Source organism: Tachyglossus aculeatus, chromosome 2 (assembly GCF_015852505.1).
Source record: "Tachyglossus aculeatus isolate mTacAcu1 chromosome 2, mTacAcu1.pri, whole genome shotgun sequence".
In the NCBI taxonomy this organism is placed as follows: domain Eukaryota; kingdom Metazoa; phylum Chordata; class Mammalia; order Monotremata; family Tachyglossidae; genus Tachyglossus; species Tachyglossus aculeatus.
The window spans coordinates 139,430,045-139,454,217 of NC_052067.1; the positions used below are offsets into that span (position 1 = coordinate 139,430,045).

General features: G+C 50.8%; 1 protein-coding gene across 2 annotated transcripts in view; it reads left to right on the top strand.

Moving 5' to 3' along the window:
- Positions 1–24,173, top strand: part of ARRB1 (arrestin beta 1) — a 62,106-nt gene that overhangs the window by 17,592 nt on the left and 20,341 nt on the right. For both annotated transcript variants that reach the window (XM_038766891.1, XM_038766883.1), the window contains exons 2-10: positions 5,335–5,365; positions 6,344–6,404; positions 7,848–7,892; positions 8,474–8,670; positions 11,402–11,461; positions 19,446–19,513; positions 21,967–22,102; positions 23,527–23,611; positions 23,904–23,976. In XM_038766891.1, the coding sequence (XP_038622819.1) occupies positions 5,335–5,365; positions 6,344–6,404; positions 7,848–7,892; positions 8,474–8,670; positions 11,402–11,461; positions 19,446–19,513; positions 21,967–22,102; positions 23,527–23,611; positions 23,904–23,976 (756 nt within the window). The remainder of the gene's footprint in view (positions 1–5,334; positions 5,366–6,343; positions 6,405–7,847; positions 7,893–8,473; positions 8,671–11,401; positions 11,462–19,445; positions 19,514–21,966; positions 22,103–23,526; positions 23,612–23,903; positions 23,977–24,173) is intronic.

Sequence of the window (24,173 nt, forward strand, 5' to 3'; positions counted from 1 at the left end):
CGTGTTGGAGTTGAGCAGCTTACACAGATTTGACCTGTGCCACCCTCCGGGTCTTTCCATAATCCCCAGGCTTGCTTTTCTTCCCCCAGCCTAGTTCTGAGGAACTCCGCATTTGTGCAATGTGCGTGTGAGCGTGTGTGTGTGGGAGGTAAGTGGGAGGAAGAGGCAGGGAGAGGGAATAGGAACGAGAAATCCAGTCCCCCATCCCCACACCTTGCAGGGGCTCAGAACCCACTGCCGTCCCCAACCACAGATGGCCAGAGCGATCAGAGTCACCACGTTGGCTCCTGCTTTCCATTTCTGCCCCAGCCCCTGGTCGCTGGACTCCAAGACCCCCAGGGCCCTGAGAATGGAGTCCAGAGGCTCCTTGGTGCTAGCTAATGAGACCTTTCATTTCATTTGATTCGACCATATTTACTGAGGGCTTACCGTCTGCAGAGCTCTGTACTAAGCACTTGGGAGAGTACGATATAATAATAAGCACATTCCCTGTCCACAACGAGCTTACGGTCCCAAGGACGAGAAATCTTTCTGGAGGCAGGAGAGGCAACATGGCCTAGTGGAAAGAGCACGGTCTGGGTTCTAATCCTGGCTTCGCCACTTGTCTGCTGTGTGACCAAGGGCCACTTACCTTCTCTGTGCCTCAGTTCCCTCATCTGTAAAATGGAGAGTAAGCCTGTCAATCAATCAATCATATTTATTGAGCGCTTACTGTGTGCAGAGCACTGTACTAAGCTCTTGGGAAGTACAAGTTGGCAACATATAGAGACGGTCCCTACCCAACACTGGGCTCACAGTCTAGAAGGGCTGTGTCAGCCCCATGTGGGTTATGGTAATAACAATAATGGCATTTATTAAGCACTTACTATGTGCAAAGCACTGTTCCAAGTGCTGGGGAAGCTACAAGGTGATCAGGTCGTCCCACTTGGGGCTCACAATCTTCATCCCTATTTTACAGATAAGGTAAATGAGGCCCAGAGAAGTTAAGCAACTTGCCCAAAGTCACACAGCTGACAATTGGCGGAGCCTGGATTTAAACCCATGACCTCTGACTCCCAAGCCCATGCTCGTTCCACTGAGCCACGCTGCTTCCCTGGGTTATGGACTGTGTCCTACCCGATTACCTTACTACAGTGGCTGGCGCACAGTAAGTGCTTAACAAATATCACTTTTAAAATTTTTTAAAAAGACAGGAGAAACCTAGCCTGTTCCGGCCCAACCGGACGGTTCCTGGGATGGAATATTCCCTCTCGGCCCCGTTGGGGCTACCGTGGATGGGTTGATGGTGTGGCCCCTGGACAACCGGTTGGGGCTGGGGGGAGCATCAGAGAGCAACCTCTCTCTTTCCCCTCCCCACCCCACAACTCAGCTGCAGGGCAGGTGATTTGTGGCACGTCATCAGCCAGGCTGAGCTAGCGGTACAGCGTTGCACGGCGAATCAATCAAATCTGAGCGTGCAGCCCCGGGTGGGGCTGGGGGGCGGGGGCGGAGATGGGCCACAGCTGGACAATCAGTGTGGCGGTGAGGTCAGTCAATCAGTCAGTGGCATTTACTGAGTGTTTACTATGTGCAGAGCACTGAACTAAGCATTTGGGAGAGGACAATACAATAATAAAACAGACACATTCCCTGTCCACATAAGCAATAATTAATAACTGTGGCATTTTTTTAAAAGCTTACTTTATACCAGGCCCTTTTGCACGCAATCCCTGTCCCACGAGGGGCTCACAGTTTCTTATTTTACAGATGAGATAATTGAGGCCCAGAGAGGTGAAGTGACTTGCCCAAGGCCACACAGCAGACAAGTGGCAGAGTTGGGATTAGAACCCAGGTCCTTCTGATTCCCAGGCCCGGGCTCTAGCCACTGGGCCAAGCTGCTTCTCAGACCAGCCCACCACGAGCCCTGGTCCCACCCTCTCCACACGGCACCACATGGCCCAGTACGGCCTTGTGCTTAAGTGGGAGGGAGAACAGATATTGTATCCCCATTTTGCAGTTGAGGCAACTCTAGCGTGTAAACTCGTTGTGGGCAGGGGTTGTGTGTGTTATATTGTCCTCTCCCAAGTGCTCAGTAAAGTGCTTTGCACAAATAAGTGCTCAATAAATGCAACTGAATGAATGAATTCCTCCTCACCTTCTCCAGCCCCCGTTTTCCTCTCCTCCTCCCCATCCCCCCTGCCCTACCTCCTTCCCCTCCCCACTGCACCTGTATATATATTTGTACAGATTTGTTACTCTGTTTTACTTGTACATATTTACTATACTATTAATTTTGTTAATGATGTGCATCTAGCTTTATTTTTTCTGATGACTTGCCACCTTTCCACATGTTTTGTTTTGTTGTCTGTCTCCCCCTTCTAGACTGTGAACCCGTTGTTGGGTAGGGACTGTCTCTAGATGTTGCCAACTTGTACTTCCCAAGCGCTTAGTACAGCGCTCTGCACACAGTAAGTGCTCAATAAATATGATTGATTGAATGAATGAATGCTCCCTATTGGGCTTGGAGGCCTACCTGCTCTTGATTTCTCAGAGCATGGGGATTATCCAGGGACCCCCCCCTGGATTTCTCCTCCTGCCTGACGGTCTGGCCTGATACCCTGGCACAGATGTCTCTATGCCACGGGAATCTCCTTGGGTCCTGGCAACGGTGACCCTTGTTGCCAGCAGATTCTGAGACTATACCCGGTAGCCCAGCATGACTTAGTGAGAAGCAGCGTGATCTAGTGGACAGAGCATGGGCCTGGGAATCAGAGGACCTGGGTTCTAATCCTGACTCCACCACTTGTCTGCTGTGTGACTTCACTTCTCTGTGCCTCAGTTTCCTTATCTGTAAAATGGTGATTAAGACTGGGAGCCCCTCACGGGACAGGGACTGTGTCCAACCTAATTATCTTGTATCTACACCAGCGCTTAGTACAGCGCCTGGTGCATAGTAAGCACTTAACAACTACTGCTATTATTATTATAAGTCAGAGCTCAAGCCACCTCTCTTGTCCTGTGTTATCTGTGGTTTTGTAATATCCACTCCGTTTGTGCGGATAATGGAGAGCCAGCAGAAGGTCTGTGGGGCCCCAGAGGCTGTGACTCTGAGATAGGCGCAGGCTTCTCCTGTCCTGCCTGGTTCTTTATGGGGAAATCAATCAATCAATCAATCAATCATATTTATTGAGCTCTTACTGTGTGCAGAGCACTGTACTAAGCGCTTGGGAAGTACAAGTTAGGGAAAGGTTTAGGGCCTTGACTGGCATTCGCTAGCTAACTGTCTGATTTGGTTCTGGTGACCCGGATGTTTGCTTGGTCTGTTTGCTGCCAGCCCTGCTCCTGTCTGCCCCCGTCCCGCCCAGGAGCGCTGTGCTGAGGAGAAGATATTAATCTCCAAGCTCACAGCCTGAGGGCTTGGCCGCCATATACGGTTGCAATCGAAACCCTTAATATAATGGGGAGGGGCAGGAGGAAGGGAGATTGCCTGTCCAGGAATCCTGAGATGTCTAGTCCGCCCTACCTGGCAGACCAACGATCCCAGCTCCCGGAATCCCTCACTTAGACAGGAAGAGCCCTTCATGGATCATGAAGCAGCATGGTGTAGTGGAAACAGCACAAGCCTAGGAGGTAGAAGCTCATGGTTTCATTCATTGTCATATTTATTGAGCACTTGCTGTATGCAGAGCACTGTACTAAGCACTTGGGAAAGTTCAATACAGCAATAAAGAGTGACATTCCCTACCCACAGTGACCTCACAGTCTAGAGTTGGGGAGACAGATAGGAACACAAATAAACAAAATTACAGTTATGTACATAAGTGCTTTGGTGCTTGGACCAGGGAAGAGCAAAGGGAATAAGTCAGGGAGATGCAGAAAGGAGTGGGAAATAAGGAAAAGTGGGGCTTAGTCTGGGAGGGCTTCTTGGAGGAGATGGGCCTTCAATAATAATAATAATAATTTTGGCATTTGTTAAGTGCTTACTATGTGCAAAGCACTGTTCTAAGCACTGGGGGGGGTACAAAGTGATCAGGTTTTCCCACGGGGGGCTCACAGTCTTAATCCCCATTTTACAGATGATGTAACTGAAGCTCAGAGAAGTTAAGTGATTTTCCCAAGGTCACACAGCAGACATGTGGTGGAGCCGGGATTCAAACCCATGACCTCTGATTCCAAAGCCCGTGCTCTTTCCATTGAGCCACCCTGCTTCTCAGTAAGGCTTTGAAGCAAGGGAGAGTGGTTGTCTGTCAGAGTAGAGGAGGGAAGGGGTGTTCCAGGCCAGAGGCAGGATGTGGGTGAGGGGTCGGCGGTGAGACAGGCGAGATGGAGGCACAGAGAGGAGGTTAGCACTAGAGGAGTGAAGTGTGCATGCTGAGTTGCAGAAAGAGAAAAGCGACGTGAGGTAGGAGGGGCCGAGGTGATGGAAAGCTTTAAAGGCAATGGAAAATGGTTTTTGTTTGATACTGAGGTGGATGGGCAACCACTGGAGTTTTTGGAGGAGCGGGGCATGGGTTCTAATCCCGGCTCCGCCACTTGTCTGCTGTGTGACCTTGGGTAAGTCGCTTCACTTCTCTGGTCCTCGCTTCCCTCATTTGTAAAATGGGGATTGAGACTGTGAGGCCCACATGGGACGGGGACTGTGTCCAACCCGATTTGCTTGTTTCCACCCCAGTGCTTATTACAGTGCCTATCATATAATAAGCACTTAACAAGTACTGGAATTATTGTTGATATCTTGTCTTCTACCCATCCCTCCAGACCCAGAAGACTGTCAACAATCGCCCCCACTCACCTGGCCCAGAGTCCCTTTTTCCGTTCTGTCAGGAGGTCCTTCCGTACGTCTCTCTGAATTCCTTCCCATTGTGATTGGTTCACTGTGCTCTCCTCAGAGGGCTGGCCTGCCCGTGGTCTCTGTGGGTCAGGAGCATGGAGCGGGGGGCTGGGGTTGGGGGGTGCTTCCTCTCAACAGCCTCTAGTGGGTTGGGTTCGGCTCAGAGTTCAGGGCAATGAGGGAGGGAGAAGGTCCTGAGTTCTAATCTCTCTTCCTCCTGTGATGCACTGTGTTTCCTTGGGCCAACTGCCTGCCCTCTCTGTTCAGGCTGCCCCCGGAGAAAACGCAGCAAGCGAGGGGCTCTGCTTTCCGTTGGTTAATCCACTGTCCATACCTTGGCTAGGAAGGGGTCAGGGGAAAGGGAGGGTTGGGAAGGCTCCCAGTTCCTTTCCTTCCTTCACCATCTGTTGGGAGGAGGGTCAGGGGTTGGAAAAGGGACACAACCCTTAGGGTGGGAAGCCCCATTTCCCAGCTACCATCCTGCTGACCTCTCCTCTATTTCCCCACCTTCCCCTGTCTTGCAGGGTGTTTAAGAAGGCAAGTCCTAATGGCAAGGTGAGTGGATGGGGGAGCCCAGGGGGAGGGGGGAAGTGTCCGGAACCATTTCTGGGCTCTATTAGGCCCATTTCCAGCTTTGAGAGGAGAGGAGACCCCCTAGTCCCCTGCCCTGGTCTAGCCCCCTGACAAAGACCCCGGTGCCGGGCGTTGGAGGGTGAAGGCCTGATATAATCTGTCAGGCCTGCTTCTGTCCAGGGATTCATGGCAGACCCACCTGGGACCTCTGAGGTTTGCTGCTTTGGTCTGCTCCACCCCAAAACCTGCACAACCCCCTCACACATGGATGCAGGCAGATGTACTCTCTGACACAAACCCTTACTAAAATCACATCTCCTTCAGGAAGCCTTTCCCCATTAACTTTTACTGTCCCGACCATATTCTTTCTCCCTCATCCACTGCCTATGCACTTAAATCCACATCCTCTGAGCACTTACATACTTATACCCCATTGCTTCCCCTGCCTGTAATTTATTTTAATGTCTGTCTCCCCCACTAGATTGTCAGCTCCTTGAGGGCAAGGATGGTACCCTATTTTACTCTCCTATATGCTTAACAAAGTGCTCTGCACATAATAAGGGCTCAACAGATGCCATTTATTGACTGAGACACATGTACACACTGACTCTCAGTCTCTCACCCCAAACTCAAGTTCAGAGCTCAAGTCCCCCTCCTCTGCCCCCAACACCCCTCACATCAAGTCAGGGGAGGAAGGCTCTGGGGGGTCGGGGGGAGAGGGGTCCTCAAACCTGTTTCTGAGATGAGTCCCCCCCCCCCCCCCCCACCATCCTATCCCCACTCCCTGGGCTCAGCTGGGACAAACGGATGGATGGGGAGCACCTGGGAGAGATCGCCCCTGTACCTCCAGGCTCAGAGGGGAGCCCAGGAACCCGGGTGGATCGATCTGATAGGGAGTAGCCCTTTCCAGATCTTAGGGAGATGTCCCCACCCTTGACCCTTCTCCTCTCTCCTCCACAGCTTACGGTCTACTTGGGGAAGAGGGACTTTGTGGACCATGTAGATATGGTGGACCCTGTCGGTAAGTGGCTGGAGAGGCCTCCGAGGGGCTGGGGGTGCTGACTTCTCCCTCTTCTCTCCTTCCCCCTTTTCTTCCCCCTTCTCCTCACCTCCCTCTTGTCTTCCTCCTCCCCTTTCCCCTCTTCTTTCTCCCTCTTCCTCCTCCTTCTGGTCCGAATTTGCATCCACCCTCCCAGCATGGCACGCAAGGGCTTCCACAGAGCTGTAGCTCACAGTGAATCAGGCGTGAGAAGCAACATAATAATAATGATAGCATTTATTAAGCGCTTACTATGTGTAAAGCACTGTTCTAAGCGCTGGGGAGGTTACAAGGTGATCAGGTTGTCCCAAGGGGGGCTCACAGTCTTAATCCCCATTTTACAGATGAGGTAACTGAGGCGCAGAGAAGTTAAGTGACTTGCCCAAAGTCACACAGCTGACAAGTGGCGGAGCGGGATTCAAACCCATGACCTCTGACTCCAAAGCCCGGGCTCTTTCCACTGAGCCACGCTGCTTCTCCAACATGGCATAGGGGATAGAGCCCAGGCCTGGGAGTCAGAAGGTCAGGAGTTCTAATCCTGCTCCACCACGTGCCTGCTCTGTAGCCTTGAGCAAATCACTTCACTTCTCCATACTTCAGTTACCTCGTCTATAAAATGGGGATTAAGACTGTGAGCCCTTTGTGGAACAAGGATTGTGTCCAACCCGATTTGCTTGCATCCACCCCAGTGCTTAGTACAGTGCCTGGTGCATAATAAGCACTTAAATACCATTATTATTATTATTATTATTAATAATAATAATTATTATTATTATTATTAATATGAGGCTGCCATGCCCCGTAGTGAGATTTGGTGTGGGTGGTTCCTTTCGCCCCTAGGACTGAAGCCAGGAGCCAAAAAGTCAGGGAAGGGCAGACAGACATATTGCTGGCGGAGGAAAGGGGCCGTTTTCCACAGACTCTGTCCATGGTGGATAATCGAGGGTTTATCCCAAGATCACCAACCCCTTTGACTTTTCTCGCCAAAACTACAGAGCATTTGCACTGTGGTGATTTCAACATTCTCGTCCATTCTGGGGAGTATATGGGAAAACTGAGGCCAGAGTGGGACAGGGGACTAAAGGAATGGAGTGGGGCTGAGGAACTGCCCCAGCCAGGAAATGCAAAGAGTAAAAGGGAACAGGACAGTGGTGCTGGGAGTTTGGGCAGCAGAGAGGCTCCTTGGTTGGGAGCTACACTGAGAGGGCTCAAGGAAAGACAACAGGAGGAACTTCCTGGCAGCGAGGGGCTGGAGGCAGGCTGAAGAGGCTCCTTCCCCAGAGCAGAGTTCACTGTCCTGGATGGATGAGGGGGGGTAGAGAGAGAGGCCTGGACAAGATGACCTCAGGAGGTTCTGTCCGGTGGGGGCTGGATGGATGGGGAGGGATCTCATTCCAGTTCCTGGTTCTGCTCACTCCCTTGCAGATGGCGTCGTGCTGGTGGCTCCCGAGTACCTGAAGGAGAGGAAAGGTGATGGGGGGAGTCGGGCAGTGGGGTCGGAACCCGATTCCCCTCCCACCCTCAGCCCTGAGCAGCCTCCCGAGCCGTCCATGCCTGACCTCTGGCTTCCCCTTCCCTTTCTCCGGCCACCCCTCGGACCCTCATCTTCCCTTCCCCCCAAGGCCTTGGTCTGTCCCCTGTCCCCTCAGCTCTACTCCAGCTGGCTGGGGCCAGGCTGGCTAGCGGTAGCCCTCCTGCTAGTCAGCTGCAGTGGTGGGGGAGGTGGGAGGTGGGGATGGGTCCCTGCCAGGGACCAAGGGCCGATTGGATGGGTTTGTCAGGCAGTCTGACTGGCCTGGTATGGTCTCCCCTCCCTTCAAGAATGGCCAACTGACAGTGGCTTCAAACCTGGGGTCCCCAGAGGGCCCTCAGAGGACCCTCGTCCCTCCCCGGCTGGATGGGTCCAGTTGCCCCACACAGTGAGGGAACTCAGAGAGGGCAACCTGGGGAGGGGACTAGGAAGGGTCCAAAGGGCCCGGGACAGCTCCCTTGTCCACCTGGGTGACCCCCTCGGTCGGCCTCCTCCCTCCCCTCTGCTGCCCCTGCTGCAGTCTTTGTCACGCTGACCTGCGCCTTCCGTTACGGCCGCGAGGACCTGGACGTGCTGGGCTTGACCTTCCGCAAGGACCTGTTTGTGGCCAACGCCCAGGCCTTCCCTCCGGCCCCCGAGGACCGGCCTCCGCTCACCCGCCTGCAGGAGCGCCTCATCAAGAAACTAGGGGAGCACGCTCACCCCTTCACCTTCCAGGTGTGCCCTTCCCTCCAACACTACCCCCTCTTCACTCCACATCTCCCCGCACCAGCCGGCTCGCTTGGGCCTCCGGCCAGCTGCGTGACCTAATCAGTTAATCAGACGTATGTATTGAGTGCTTACTGTGGGCCTCCGGCCAGCTGCGTGACCTAATCAGTTAATCAGACGTATGTATTGAGTGCTTACTGTGTGCAGAGCACTGTACTAAGCGCTTGGGAGAGTACAATGTAATAGAATTGTAGATCCGTTCCCTGCCCGCAATGAGATTAATAGAAGGCCTGGGAGTTGGGAGATCTGGGTTCTAAACCCGACAGTGCAACTTGCCTGCGGTGTGATCTTGGGTGGTCAGTTTAGATAACAATAATAATAATAATAATGATGATGATATTTGTTAAGTGCTTACTATGTGCAAAGCACTGTTCTAAGCGCTGGGGAGGTAACAAGGCAATCAGGTTGTCCCAAGGGGGGCTCACAGTTTTAATCCCCATTTTACAGATGAGGTAACTGAGGCCCAGAGAAGTTAAGTGACTTGCCCAAAGTCACACATCTGACCCTTGGCGGAGCTGGGATTTGAACCCATCACCTCTGACTCCAAAGCCCGGGCTCTTTCCTCTGAGCCACGCTGCTTCACGTGGCTCAGATATGGCCCCATCTGTGTTTGGAATTGTATTTTCAGTGTCTGTGACCAAGGAACATGTTTACTAATTCTATTGTATTGTACTCTCCCAAGGGCTTAATACATAGTAAACGCTCAATAAATACCATGGTTTGATTGACTGATTGATTGCCCTCCCTCTGCTGTGGGGCCTGCCAGCTCGGAAGCAGCTCCGGGTTCAGGGGCCCCCAGAATAATAATAATAGTGATGGAATTTGTTAAGCGCTTACTATGTGCCAGGTACTGTCCTAAACTCTGGGAGGGGGGATACAAGCAAAATCCTATGTAGGACTCACAGTTGCGTGGCTTAGTGGAAAGAGCCTGGGCTTGGGAGTCAGAGGTTAAGGGCTCTAATCCTGGATCTGCTACTTGTCAGCTGTGTGACTTTGGGAAAGTCACTCAACTTCTCTGTGCCTCAGTTACCTCATCTGTAAAATGGGAATTAAGACTGTGAGCCCCACATGGGACAACCTGATTACCTTGTATCCCTTCCCAAAGCTTAGAACAGTGCTTGGCACATAGTAAGCTCTTAACAAATACCATTATTATTATTATTTTACAGATGAGGTAACTGAGGCACAGAGAAGTTGAGTGACTTTCCCAAAGTCACATAGTAAGCTCTTAACAAATGCCATTATTATTATTATTGTTATTATTTTACAGATGAGGTAACTGAGGCCTAGAGAAGTGAAGTGACTTGCCTATGGTCACACAGCAGACAAGTAGCAGAGCTGGATTTATAACCCATGACCTTCTGACTTCTGAAAGCAGCATGGTGTAGTGGTTAGGGCATGGGGCTGGGAGTCGGAAGGTCACGGGTTCTAGTCCCGGCTCTGCCGCAAGTCTGCTGTGTGTCCTTCAGCAAGTTACCTAACTTCTCTGTGCCTCAGTTACCTTATCTGTAAAATGGGGATCGAGATTGTGAGCCCCATGTGGGACAGGGACTGTGTCCAACTTGATTCGCTTGTATCCACCCCAGCGCTTAATACAGTACCTGGCACATAGTAAGCACTTAACAAATATAATAATCATATTTTTGAATGCTGTCAGTGTCCACCTCTACTGCAGGTTCCAGCAAGTCCAAGCTCATTCATTCATTCATTCAGTCAATCATATTTATTGAGCACTTACTGTGTGCAGAACACTGTACTAAGCGCTTGGGAAGTACAAGTTGGTAACATATAGAGACGGTCCCTACCCAATAGCGGGCTCACAGTCTAGAAGGGGGAGACAGACAACAGAACAACACATATTAACAAAATAAAATAAATAGAATAGTAAATATGTACAAGTAAAATAAATGGAGTAATAAATCTGTACAGACATATATACAGGTGCTGTGGGGAGGGGAAGGAGGTAGGGCAGGGGGGATGGGGAGAGGAAGGAGGGGGCTCACAGGGCTGGAGTTTCTGAATCTAGAGATTGAGAGTCCGGGGGACTGGGGGAAGTGGGGAAGGAGCCAGCTGGGCGGCCTGACTTTGTGACCGTTTGCTCTGTGAGAACAGGAGTCTCCCCTTCCTCTCCGGCGCCTTCCCCCAGCTGCCCTCCCTGCTCTCCACCCACCACGGTGGGAGTCCACAGTCACAGTGAGTCAGTCACTCTGATGTGTCAGAGGCCCCCCATGGGTGCTAGGACATCTCATCCCTCCCAGGGATTGCCACAGATAGATAGGACCAAAGAGGAGAGCGGGGACTCCCCCATCCTATCTCTCTGGGATGCTCCAGATGAAATGAACAGAACACGGGCCAGCTCTACCACTTGCCTGCTGGGTGACTTTGAGCAAGTCGCTTCACTTCTCTGTGCCTCAGCTACCCCAAAAATAAATATGATTGAATGAATACAACTCAGTGTCCCGTGGTCCAGGTCTGACTGAGCCTCTGGCACTGTGCCCCACTTGCCTGGCAGAGGCAGTTAACCTAGGAAGGCTTGCTGGAGGAGGTGGTTGTGGGATTTTCTGAGCACCTTGAAAGTAGGGAGGAGCTGGGTGGTTAGGGAGATGAAGAGCGTGGTCAGTGGGGTGGAATGTGAGGATGCCTGGAGGGGGACCCTGATTAGGTGTGGCTGTCTCCACAGATTCCCCCCAACCTCCCCTGCTCCGTCACGCTGCAGCCCGGACCTGAGGACACAGGGAAGGTAAGTGTCGGTGGTCCGGCCCCTTCCGGAGCCGGGACATGGCTATATCTGTCCCTGAATATTCCTGACAGCTTCACCAGTGCCCTGGGGCAAGGAAATGTGAGGGTTCCGACTGAGGGAGACAAACGCCATGGCATCCCCTGCCTCCGGTGCCGGGACAGGGAACCGTATCTGTGGGGGTTTCAGCTTGGTGAGGGGCAACTCCTAAATCTACCCTCCCACCTCCAGTGCTGGGATGAGGAACGGTACCCATCAGAGTTCCAGCTAAGAGGAGACCAACTCCATGGGACCCCCTGCTCCCAGTGCTGTGGGCATTCCGGCTGAGGGGAGATCAGCCCCTAAGTCATCACCGCCCCCACACAGTGCTGGGGTGAAGAATTGTACCTATGGGGGTTCCAGCTGAAGGGATATCAATCTTTAGGTGCCCCCTCCCCACCTATCCCTGGTTCTGGGGCGAGGAACCAGATGTGAAGAGACCAGCCCCGGGTGCTGGAGCGGGGCTGGCGGAAGCACGTTGCAAACAGTGCTTAGGACATCTTCCTGCCAGAGCACCCATCGTGGATATCCTCCTCCCAGTCTCTCTCTCTCTCTCTCTCTCTCACACACACACACACACACACACACACACACACACACACACACTCTCTCTCTCTCTCTCTCTCTCTCTCTCTCTCTCACACTCACACTCACGCAATGGCAGTTCAGACCAGGCTCAGCCTCTCCTCTGCCTGCCTCAGCCAGGATTCTCCCATCCTGATCCCTCTTGAGTCTCCCAGCTTTCCACTCTCTGGCAGAGATGTTCCCAGCTGGAGCCCCGGAGATTCCTCTGGGAAAGAGTCCCAACACTCTGGGACTCGGCGACAGCCCCCAGTAGACTCGGGACTCGGTTGGATTCCGGGTCCGGCCCTGCCCCACTCCGGGACTGATAGCTGCGCTGGAGAGAACGGGTGGTTCTGGGTCCTCACCCTTACCCTGGGAACCTCACCGTGCCCTGAGCAGCGGGCCCCAGAACACCAGACACACACCGGCTTGTCTGCTTTTTATAGGGCAAGATCGACATGATTTTTCTCAAGCCAAAGGGAGGGGGCTTGAGGATTGGGTTAAACCACAAACAGCCGTCGGGCTGAGCCAGTTGGCCGCAGATAACCAGGTTGGGGTGGCCTGGTTAGGCCTCTGAGGGTAAATATCCTGACTATTCTGACTCTCCAGAGGCTGAGTGTTCTGTAATGAGGGAACTGAAAGATGCAAAAGTTGGTTTTAAGTGGTCCTGCAATCCCCCAAGCTGGGCAGACAGGCAGTCATCAGTCAGTGCCAGTAGTTGGCCGGATGGCACAGGGAAGTGGGCTGGGAACTCACCTTTAGGTGCCCTACTTCCCTCCTCAACTCTTTCAAAGTGGCCGTCTTTCACAGTTCACTCTCATGACATCCAACTCTGGGGTCAGACATGCTTCACTTCCTGTCCCCAATGTACCACATCCTCACCAGCCCCAAATCGACCTCCTCAATTCCCTCACTTTCCTCCGTCAGCTCCCCTGTCTTCCCCCTTCACCCATTTCACTCATTCAATCAATCTGTTATATTTATTGAGCACTTACTATGTGCAGAGCACTGTACTAAGCCAATTGTCAGCCGTGTGACTTTGGGCAAGTCTCTTAACTTCTTTGTGCCTCAGTTACCTCATCTGGAAAATGGGGATTAAGACTGTGAGCCCCCTGTGGGACAGCCTGATCACCTTGTAACCTCCCCACCGCTTAGAACAGTGCTTTGCACATAGTAAGTGCTCAATAAAAGCCATTATTATTATTATTATTGTTACAATAGAACAGTGTTAGTTTTCTTCCCTCTTTAAGCCAGGCACTGGCCTGGGAGCTGGGGTTGTGTGATTCTGAATCCTCCCCTTTGCCCTCCAACTAGGTACAGTAAAATAATAATAATGACTTAGCAAAAACCATAGTAATAATAATGACTATTATTTTTGCTAAGCACTTACTATGTGTCAAGCATTGTTAGAAGCAGTGTTGCTTAGTAGATAGAGCAAGGGCCTGGGAATCAGAAGATCATGGGTTCTAATTCCAGTTCCACCACATGTCTGCTGTGTGACCTTGGGCAACATGTGACCTTGGGCAACACATTTAACTTCTCTGGTCCTCAGTTACCTCATCTGTACAATGGGGATTAAGAATGTGAGCCCCAAATGGAACAGAGACTGGGTCCAACTTGATTAACTTGTATTTACCCCAGCATTTAGAACAGTGCTTGGCACATAGTAAGTGCTTAACTAGCACCATAATTATTATTATTTGAAGCACTGGAGTAGATTCCACTTAATCAGGTCGAATACAGTTCCTGTCCCATGTGGGGCTCACGTCAGTGTAGGAAGGAGAACAGGTATTATTGCTGGCTGTGTGACCTTGGGCAAGTCACTTCACTTCTCTGTGCCTCAGTGACCTCGTCTGTAAAATGGGGATTAAGCCCGTGAGCCCCATGTGTGACAGGACTCTTTCCAACCTAATTGTACCTACCCCAGCGCTTAGTACAGGGCTGGGAACATAGTAAGTGCTTAACAAATATAATAGTAATAATAACAATAACAAAACCAATACTAATAATAATAATAATAAGTTGTCTTTGAATCAGGCTGAGCTAGAGTTTGGCAAGATAGTTTACATGTTCAGTTCAGCTCTTTCAGTTTCCAGAACCAACTAGGGGTAATCAATCAATCAATCGATCGTATTTATTGAGCGCTTACTATGTGCAGAGCACTGTACTAAGCGCTTGGGAAGTACAAATTGGTAACACATAGAGACAGTCCCTATCCAACAGTGGGCTCACAGTCTAAAAGGGGGAGACAGAGAACAGAACCAAGCATACCAACAAAATAAAATAGGATAGAAATGTACAAGTAAAATAAATAAATAAATAAATAAATAAATAGAGTAATAAATATGTAAAGACCTGGGTTCTAATCCCGGCTCCATCACTTGTCTGCTGTGTAACTTTGGGCAAGTCATTACACTTCTCCATTTCCTCAGCTGTAAAATGGGGATAGCCGTTTTCCCTCCGACTCAGGCGGTGAGCCCCATGTGGAACAGGGACTGTGTCTGACCTAATTAACTTGTACCTGTCCCAGTGTGGTTGGAATAGTGTTTGTCACAAAGTACGCACAACAAATACAATAAAGAAAGGGGGCTTCCCTCACTGGCAGAGATGGGGAGGGCAAACTATAGACTCTCTGGTTAGAATGATGTTCTATCTCAGCTGCTGCTGGCTGGAATAATGATAATAATAATGGCATTTATTAAGCGCTTACTATGTGCAAAGCACTGAATTATGGCATCTCTATCACTGGAGGCCTGGAAACAGGAAGCTGGGAATGGGATCAGTCAGTATCTATAGTGATCGTTATTTATAGGGTGTCTATTGCGGGTGCAGCACTGTATTGAGCACTTGGGAGAATACGGTACATACAATGCATACAAGTACTTTGGGACAAGCAGCCTGACCTGGAAGAAATAGCCTGGAATAGTAATAATAATGATGATGGTATTTGTTAAGCACTTACTATGTGCAAAGCACTGTTCTACTAGTTAGAGCCTGGGCCTGGTTGTCAGAAGGTCGTGGGTTCTAACCCCATCTCTGCCACCGGTCTGCTGCTTGACCTTGGGCAAGTCACTTCCCCTCTCTGTGCCTCAGTTATCTCATCGATAAAATGGGTATTAAGACTGTGAGCCCCGTGTGGGACAGGGGCTGTGTCCAACCTGATTAGCTTGTATCTACCCCAATACGTATTACAGTGCCTGGCACGTAGTAAGCTCATAACAATAAATACGATTGAGTGAATAAACAAATACCTTTTTTTTTTTAAAAAAAAAAAAATGATCCCTGCCGACGGTGGGGGGTTGGGGGGGAATTTATCATCTAACAGGGAAGGCAAATGCAGAATAATTTACAGCTAAGAGGAAGAAGAGAATGGATCTATGGATGATAAAGTGCTTAAATAATAGAGGATGTAAGTGTTGTTCCTCTGGATGTAGCAGCCAGAGGCCCCGTGGGATTTATTGGGCTGTCGGCTTTATTGGCCTGAGAGCCAGCCCACAACATCCCGGCTCTGCCAATTGTCAGCTGTGTGACTTTGGGCAAGTCACTTAACTTCTCTGTGCCTCAGTTCCCTCACCTGTACAATGGGGATGAAGACTGTGAGCCCCCCGTGGGACAACCTGATCGCCTTGTAACCTCCCCAGCGCTTAGAACAGTGCTTTGCACATAGTAAGGACTTAATAAATGCCATTATTATTAATAATACTATCTAAGGGCCTGGGGCTTGGGGACAGCACAGAGGAAATCCACCCGGAGTTCTTCCTGGAGGCAGTGATCCTTCTTTATTGCCCCCTCCCTGCTGCAGAGCAGAGCTGGGATGAGCACCCCCCAGCCTCAGGTGCCCCCAATCCCTGGAGCTCCCCCAGACCAAGAAGGCCTCGCTGGCCAGAAGATAGTGTCCCTGTCAGCCAAGTTCTGCAGGTGGGTGTCATAGGTGAGGGTCAAGAAGAATGATTGCCTGCCTCTAGACTGTAAGCTTCTCGTGGGCAGGGAACATGTCTGCTCACTCTGTTGTAATGTAGTCTCCCAAGTGCTTAGTACAGTGCTCTGCCCCCAGTAAGAGCTCAGTAAATACCGTTGATTGATTGATTCACTCCTCAAAAATCTCCAGTGGCTACCAATCAACCTACGCATCAGGCAGAAACTCCTCACCCTCGGCTTCAAGGCTGTGCATCCCCTTGCCCCCTCCTACCTCACCTCCCTTCTGTCCTTCTCCAGCCCAGGCCGCACCCTCCGCTCCTCTGCCGCTAATCTCCTCACCGTTAGGCCTCGTTCTCGCCTGTCCCGCCGTCGACCCCCAGCCCACATCATCCCCCTGGCCTGGAATGCCCTCCCTCCCCACATCCGCCATGCTAGCTCTCTTCCTCTCTTCAAGGCCGTACTGAGAGCTCACCTCCTCCAGGAGGCCTTCCCAGACTGAGCCCCCTCCTTCCTCTTCCACTCCTCCCCCTCTCCATCCCCCCCAACTTACCTCCTTCCCTTCCCCACAGCACCTGTATAGATGTTTGTACGGATTTATTACTCTATTTTTTTATTTTACTTGTACGTATCTATTCTGTTTTATTTTGTTAATATGTTTTGTTTTGTTGTCTGTCTCCCCCTTCTAGACTGTGAGCCCACTGTTGGGTAGGGACCGTCTCTATATGTGGCCAACTTGTACTTCCCAAGCGCTTAGTACAGTGCTCTGCACACAGTAAGTGCTCAATAAATAGGATTGATTGATGGATTGACAGGGAGGCCCCCAAAACAAGCTGAAGTTCTCTCTCCCCACCCCCCTTGTATACATGTACCCCCCCCACACACTCTCTCACACTCACACCGCCCCCCCTCCCAAGGATCGAGTCCCCTGTCTGCCTTGAGTCACGGTCTAGTGAAGCAGCATGGTCTAGTGGATAGAACCCAGGCCTGGAAGTCGGAAGGTCATGAGTTCTAATCCTGGCTCTGGCACTTACTCCGCTGTGTGACCTTGGTCAAGTCACTTCACTTCTCTGGGCCTCGGTTACCTCATCTGTAAAATGGGGATTAAGACTGTGAGCCCCATGTGGGACAGGGACTGTATCCAACACGATTTGCCAGTGCTTAGAGCAGTGCCCAGAACTTAGAACAGTGCTCCAGAGCTTAGAACAGTGCTTGGCACATAGTAAGCACTTAAGAAATGCTATTATTATTATTATTATTATCATTATTATTATTATTCCCCCTCCAGCACCTACTACTGTGCCTGGCAAATAGTAAGCACTTAACAAATACCATTATTATTATTAGTGAATGTCCTAGCTAGGGTCCTTCTGACCCCAGGGAGGCCCCCGGCTAGAACAGGGCTGTGCACACAGTAAATACTTATGACATAGTGTTCCCCGTCTCTCTCCCAGCTGATTGTTTCATCTCTGAGAGTCTCTGCACTCGGCTTCCATGGTCTTTCCGCCCTGTGGGCCACCGGTGATGGGGCCTTGTCCTGAGAGTTGAGGCCCCACTGGGGACCGGGGAGGGGTTCCTTGCCCCCCTCACGGCACGTTCAGGAGGCGGTTGGGCCACTGACTTGCCCGTGTGCCCGGCTTCGACTTGATCCCGCTTCTCTTGGCCCCGGGACCTCTGACCTCACTGTTCACATCACCCTCCTAGGGAAAGTCGCCACATGGCAACAGAAGGTTTTCTGGGTGCTCTGGGAACGTGCATTGTGTGCAAATTGTGTGCTGGGTGCATTGTGTGCCAAACTGTATGCTAGGCCTGTTGTGTGCCAAGTCGTGCATTGGGTGTGTTGTGAACCAAGTTGAGCACTAGGCGTGTTATGTTCTGAGTTGTGCATTGGGTAATAATGATTTTCCTCTCCTCCTCCCCATCCCCCCCGCCCTACCTCCTTCCCCTCCCCACTGCACCTGTATATAAGTTTGTACAGATTTATTACTCTATTTATTTTACTTGTACATATTTACTATATTTATTTCGTTAATGATGTGCATCTAGCTTTACTTCTATTTATTCTGATGACTTGACACCTGTCCACATGTTTTCTTTTGTTGTGTGTCTCCCCATTCTAGTCTGTGAGCCCGTTGTTGGGTAGGGACCGTCTCTATATGTTGCCAACTTGTACTTCCCAAGCGCTTAGTACAGTGCTGTGCACACAGTAAGTGCTCCAAATACAGTTGAATGAATGAATGAATAATAATAATAATGGCATTTAATAAGTGCTTACTATGTGCAAACCACTGTTCTAAGCGCCGGGGAGGTTACAAGGTGATCAGGTTGTCCCACAGGGGGCTCACAGTCTTAATCCCCATTTTACAGATGAGTTAACTAAGGCACAGAGAAGTTAAGTGACTTGCCCAAAGTCACACAGCTGACAATGGGCGGAGCTGTATTTGAACCCATGACCTCCGACTCTAAAGCCTGTAATAATAATAATGATGGTATTTTGTTTAAGTGCTTACTATGTGCCAAGCACTGTTCTAAGCACTGGGGTAGATACAAAATAATCAGGTTGTCCCACATGGGGCTCACAGTCTTAATCCTCATTTTCCAGATGAGATAACTGAGGCACAGAGAAGTTAAGCGACTTGCCCAAAGTCCCACAGCTGACAAGTGGCAGAGCCGGGATTAGAACCCATGACCTCCAACTCCCAAGCCCGGGCTCTTTCCACTAAGCCACACTGCTTCTCTATGTGGCATGCACTGAGTTATGTACTGAGTTTGTTGTGGGCCAGGTTGTGCGGTGGGTGTATTACGTGCTGAGCTGTGCCCTCTACACTGTGTACTGAACCATGTACTGGATGTGTTGTGCACTAAGTTGTGTGCTGAGTTGTGTACTGGCTATGTTGTGTGCTGAGTCATGTGGTGGTTGTGCGCCGAGCTATGCACTGGCTGGATTGCACTCCGAGTTGTGCCCTGGGTGTGTTGTGCTGTGAGATACTTGCTGGGTGTGTCGCGTGCCAAGCTGTATGCTTGGTGTGTTGTGCCCTGAGTTGTGTATTAGGTGCATTCGTGTACCAAATTGGGCCTTGGGTGTGATGTGTGCTGAGTTATATGCTGGGCGTGTTGTGTGCAGTAGATGCGTTGAGTTTCAGAGCCTCTAGCCAGTGACTGTTTGCATCTCTTAATTTTCCCCTGCTTCCTTGCTCCGGCCTCCCATCTGCCTGCCCTGGCCCCCCCGGCATCCACACACACACACATGCACACATATATGCACACATAAACTCAGTTTCCCCCCTCCGCCCGCATCCCTCCATCCCTGGGGCATCCATACACACACCGCGCACCTCCAGGCGGTGTGGGTGGCCCTGGGCCGGACACGGGACACCGGGCACCCAGAGAAAGAGGCCTGAGGCGGGTGCCCCCATTTGTGCCCTCTGTTTCTTCCCCCGGTCCCCTCGCCGCCCCCTGACCCGCCCAGGCCTGCGGTGTGGACTATGAGGTGAAGGCCTTCTGTGCTGAGAACCTGGAGGAGAAAATTCACAAAAGGTAGGCCGGCCCCGCGGGAGGGGCTGGGGGGGTGGGGAGGGAGGTGCCAGGGGGACGGACACATTCACAGACCGGATTGTGTGTTTTGTATGTGTGTTTGTGTGCCTGTGTGATGGGGCAGGGGGGCTTGGGGAGAGGACAGGGGTGTCCAGCACACCCCCAGAGGGAGCAGTCCATCACAAGGATCGGGGAGGGGGAGTCCGTTCGAGGGGCCAGGGATAGTGGGAATGGAGAAAACGGTCACCGTCTTTGGCCAGAGAGGTAGCTAGGCGCAGGGGAAACCAAGACAGAGCAGAGTCACATGGGGACAATTTGGGAAGGCTTCTGGGAGGAAGCGGATTTTCCGGGCAGTTTAAAGATAAGCTTCTTGTGGGCAGGGAACTTGTCTACCAACTCTTTCGGCTTGTACTCTCCCAAGCACTTATTAGAGGAAGCGCTCAATAAATAGAGAAGCAGCATGGCTCAGTGGAAAGAGCAAGGGCTTTAGAATTAGAGGTCGTGGGTTCAAATCTCGGCTCCGCCAATTGTCAGCTGTGTGACTTTGGGCAAGTCACTTCACTTCTCTGGGCCTCAGTTACCTCATCTGTAAAATGGGGATGAAGACTGTGAGCCCCCCGTGAGACAACCTGATGACCTTGTAACCACCCAGCGCTTAGAACAGTGCTTTGCACATAGTAAGTGCTTAATAAATGCCATTATTATTATTATTATTACCATTGATGATGGTAATAATTAATGAGGATGAAGGGGTGTGGTTTTGTCCAGTGGGAGAGGGGCACTCTCTGGGCCGGGATTCCTGAGCCCGGGAGGTGGGAGAGCTTCCAGGGTGGTGGAGAACCTCACACTCTACTCAGTCAACGGTATTCTACAGCACCGCACAGAGCACTGGGCTAAACACTGAGAGTAATAACAGTCTACGGTGTGATCTTGGGCAAGTCATTTAACTACTCTGGGCCTCAGTTACCTCATCTGGAAAATGGGGATTAAGAGCGTGAGCCCCACATGGTACAGGGACTGTGTCCCATCTGAGTAATTTGTATCTATTCCAGCATTTAGAACAGTGCTTGGTACATAGTAAATGCTTAAAAGTACCATTATCATTACTATTTTTACAGAGTGCAGAGCACTGTCCTAAGCTCTGGGAAGAAGTGTACAATTGGGAATTCACTCATTCATACAGTCACATTTATTGAGTGCTTTCTGTGTGCAGAGCACTGTACTAAGCTCTTGGGAGAGTTCAATATAACAATACACAGACACATTCCCTGCCCACAGCAAATTTACAGTATAGAGGGAGAGACAGACAATAGTATAAATAGATAAATTACAGATCTGTACATAGAAACAGATCCTGTCCAGTCAGTTGGTGGTGTTTATTGAGCGCTTACTGTTTGCAGAGCACTGTACTATGCTCTTTGGGAGAGTTCAATGTAACAATACACAGACACATTCCCTGCCCACAGCGAGTTTATAGTATAGAGGGAGAGACAGACAATAATACAAATAGATAAAGTACAGATATATACATAGAAACTGATCTTGTCCAGTCAGTCGGTGGTGTTTATTGAGTGCTTACTGTGTGCAGAGCACTGTACTAAGCTCTGGGAAGGATTGTACAATTGGAAATTCATTCATTCATACAGTAACATTTATTGAGTGCTTACTGTGTGCAGAGCACTGTACTAAGCTCTTGGGAGAGTTCAGTATAACAACATACAGACACATTCCCTGCCCACAGCAAATTTACAGTACAGAGGGAGAGATAGACAATAGTATAAATAGATAAATTACAGATATGTACATAGAAACAGATCTTGTCCAGTCAGTCGGTGGTGTTTATTGAGTGCTTACTGTGTGCAGAGCACTATACTATGCTCTTTGCGAGAGTTCAATATAACAATACACAGGCACATTCCTTGCCCACAGCGAGTTTATAGTATAGAGGGAGAGACAGACAATAATATAAATAGATAAAGTACAGATATAAACATAGAAACAGATCTTGTCCAGTCAGTCAGTGGTGTTTATTAAGCACTTACTGTGTGCAGAGCACTGTACTAAGTTCTAGGGAAAGTTCAATATAACAATACACAGACACATTCCCCGCCCACAGCGGATTTACAGTATAGAGGGAGAGACAGACAATAGTATAAATAGATAAATTACAGATATGTACATAGAAACAGATCTTGTCCAGTCGGTGGTGTTTTTTGAGCGCTTACTGTGTGCAGAGCACTGTGCTAAGTTCTTGGGAGAGTGCAGTAGAACATTAATTCATTCATTGTCATATTTATTGAGTGCTTACTGTGTGCAGAGCACTACGTTCCCTGCCCACAACAAGCTTACAGCCTAGAAGGGCTCCTTGGGAGAGTATGGTACAACGGAGTTAGGAGATACGATTGCAACCTCTGGTGGAAATTCATTCGGGAATGTCTCTCCCGTTACCTCGTCAGGAATTCCGTGCGACTGGTGATCCGGAAAGTGCAGTATGCTCCGGAACGCCCGGGGCCCCAGCCCACGGCAGAGACCACCAGGCAATTCCTCATGTCTGACAAGCCTCTGCACCTAGAGGCATCTCTGGACAAAGAGGTGAGGCAGCAGGGCCCTTCAGTAGAGTCCTGCCAGGGGTTGTGTGGAACTCGAACTCAGAACCTGGTGAGGGATGGGGGTCGGGAGGGGTGCTGGGGCACCTCCGCTGCCGGGAAGATGGGGAGATGGGCAAGGGAGAAGGGCGATTGCTGGGATGCCGGTGATATCCTTTGTCAAACATATTTAATAATAATAATAATTTTGGTATTTGTTAAGCACTTACTATGTGCAAAGCACTATTCTTAGCGTTGGGGAGGATACAAGGTGATCAGGTTGTCCCTTGTGGGGCTCACAATCTTAATCCCCATTTTACAGATGAAGTAACTGAGGCACAGAGAAGTTAAGCGACTTGCCCAAAGTCATACAGCTGACAAGCGGTGGTGCCAGGATTAGAACCCATGACCTCTGACTCCCAAGCCCGGGCTCTTTCCACTGAGCCACTCTGCTTCTCTGCAGTATTCTCTTCTCTTCTCAGTATTTACTCAGTACTCTCTTCTCAGTATTTACTGAGCACATACTGTGTGCAGAGCACTGTACTAAGTGCTTGGGACAGCAGTGTGGCTTTGAGGATTGAGCACAGGCCTAGGAGTCAGAAGGATGTGGGTTCTAATCCCAGCTCCACCACTTGTCTGCTGTGTGACCCTGGGCAAGTCAGTTCACTTCTTTGGGCCTCAATTCCCTCATCTGGAAAATGGGAATTAAGAGTGTAGCCCCTTGTGGGACAGGGACTGTGTCCAACCCAATTAACTTGTCTCTACCCCAGTGCCAGTATATAATATACTATACTATATACTATATAATGCTATATTCATTCATTCAGTTGTATTTATTGAGCGCTTACTGTGTGCAGAGCACTGTACTAAGCACTTGGGAAGTACAAGTTGGCAACATATAATACTATATATAATATTATATATAATATAATATAATACTATATAGTAGTGCTTGGCACATAGTGCCATTAACAAGTACAGTTATTATTATTATTATTATCATTATTGCACTAAAACAATATAACAGACACATTCCCTGCCCACAGTGAGCTTACAGTCTAGAGGGTGGTGAACCCTGGAGTCTCTGTTACAAGCTGAGATTTTTCTTTCGTTCACCCGCCCCTCTCCTCCTCCCTCTCCCCGCCTCAAGCCGCTCTCTCCTCTCCACACTGTATACCCAACTCCAGGACGCCTCCTCCAGGAAGCCTTCCCCGATCCACCCGCCCCATTCACCGCCCGACCACCGGCACCTGCCCTAACCCCCAAATCCCTCCAGCTCCCGCCGGCCGTCCGACCGTCCACACTTGTCGGATCCGTCCCATCTCCCCTGAAGGCCGAGGGCTCCCCGGGAGAGGCGGGACGGGGCAGCTCCCCGGGGGTCCTGAGGCTCTGCTGCCCCACCCAGCCTGGTCCCTCTCCCCCTGGGCTCAGATCTACTACCACGGAGAACCCATCAACGTGAACGTCCACGTCACCAACAACACCAACAAGACCGTGAAGAAGATCAAGATTTCAGGTAAGAGGGGAGCTCTTTTGAGCATCCCCCCTGCTCCGCCCACACCCCCGTCTCTCTCCTCAGCCCCTGGGAAGGGGCAGGGGTGGGACGGGGGTGGGGCCTGGCAACATTCGCCCCCCAGGTCAACCTGGAACCAGCCACTCCTCTGGACGTCTCCTAGGAGAGGACTGATCAGTGGTTGGAAATGGCCACTGAGCCCCTCTCCTGCCTCTGGTGCCCGGTGGCCTCTGGACATCAGCCCTGGCCTGGGGGTCCCGGGGTCCGGCTGAGCCCCCACTTCCTGTCTCCCCAGTGCGCCAGTATGCGGATATCTGTCTCTTCAACACGGCTCAGTACAAGTGTGCGGTGGCAGTGGAGGAGGCTGAGTGAGTGCCCGGGGGGCCCCTCCGGCTGGTGGGCATAGCTCTCTCTCCTCCCCCATCTCTCCGGGCTCTCCGGGGGCATCCGGGATGGCCCCCCAACTTCCTCTCCCCTATCCTAGTCCCCCTCAAAGACTTGTCGGTCTGAATCAGGCCAGGCTCTATCTGCCCTCCCACTGGGGTCTTCTCCGGCTGGTGGGCAT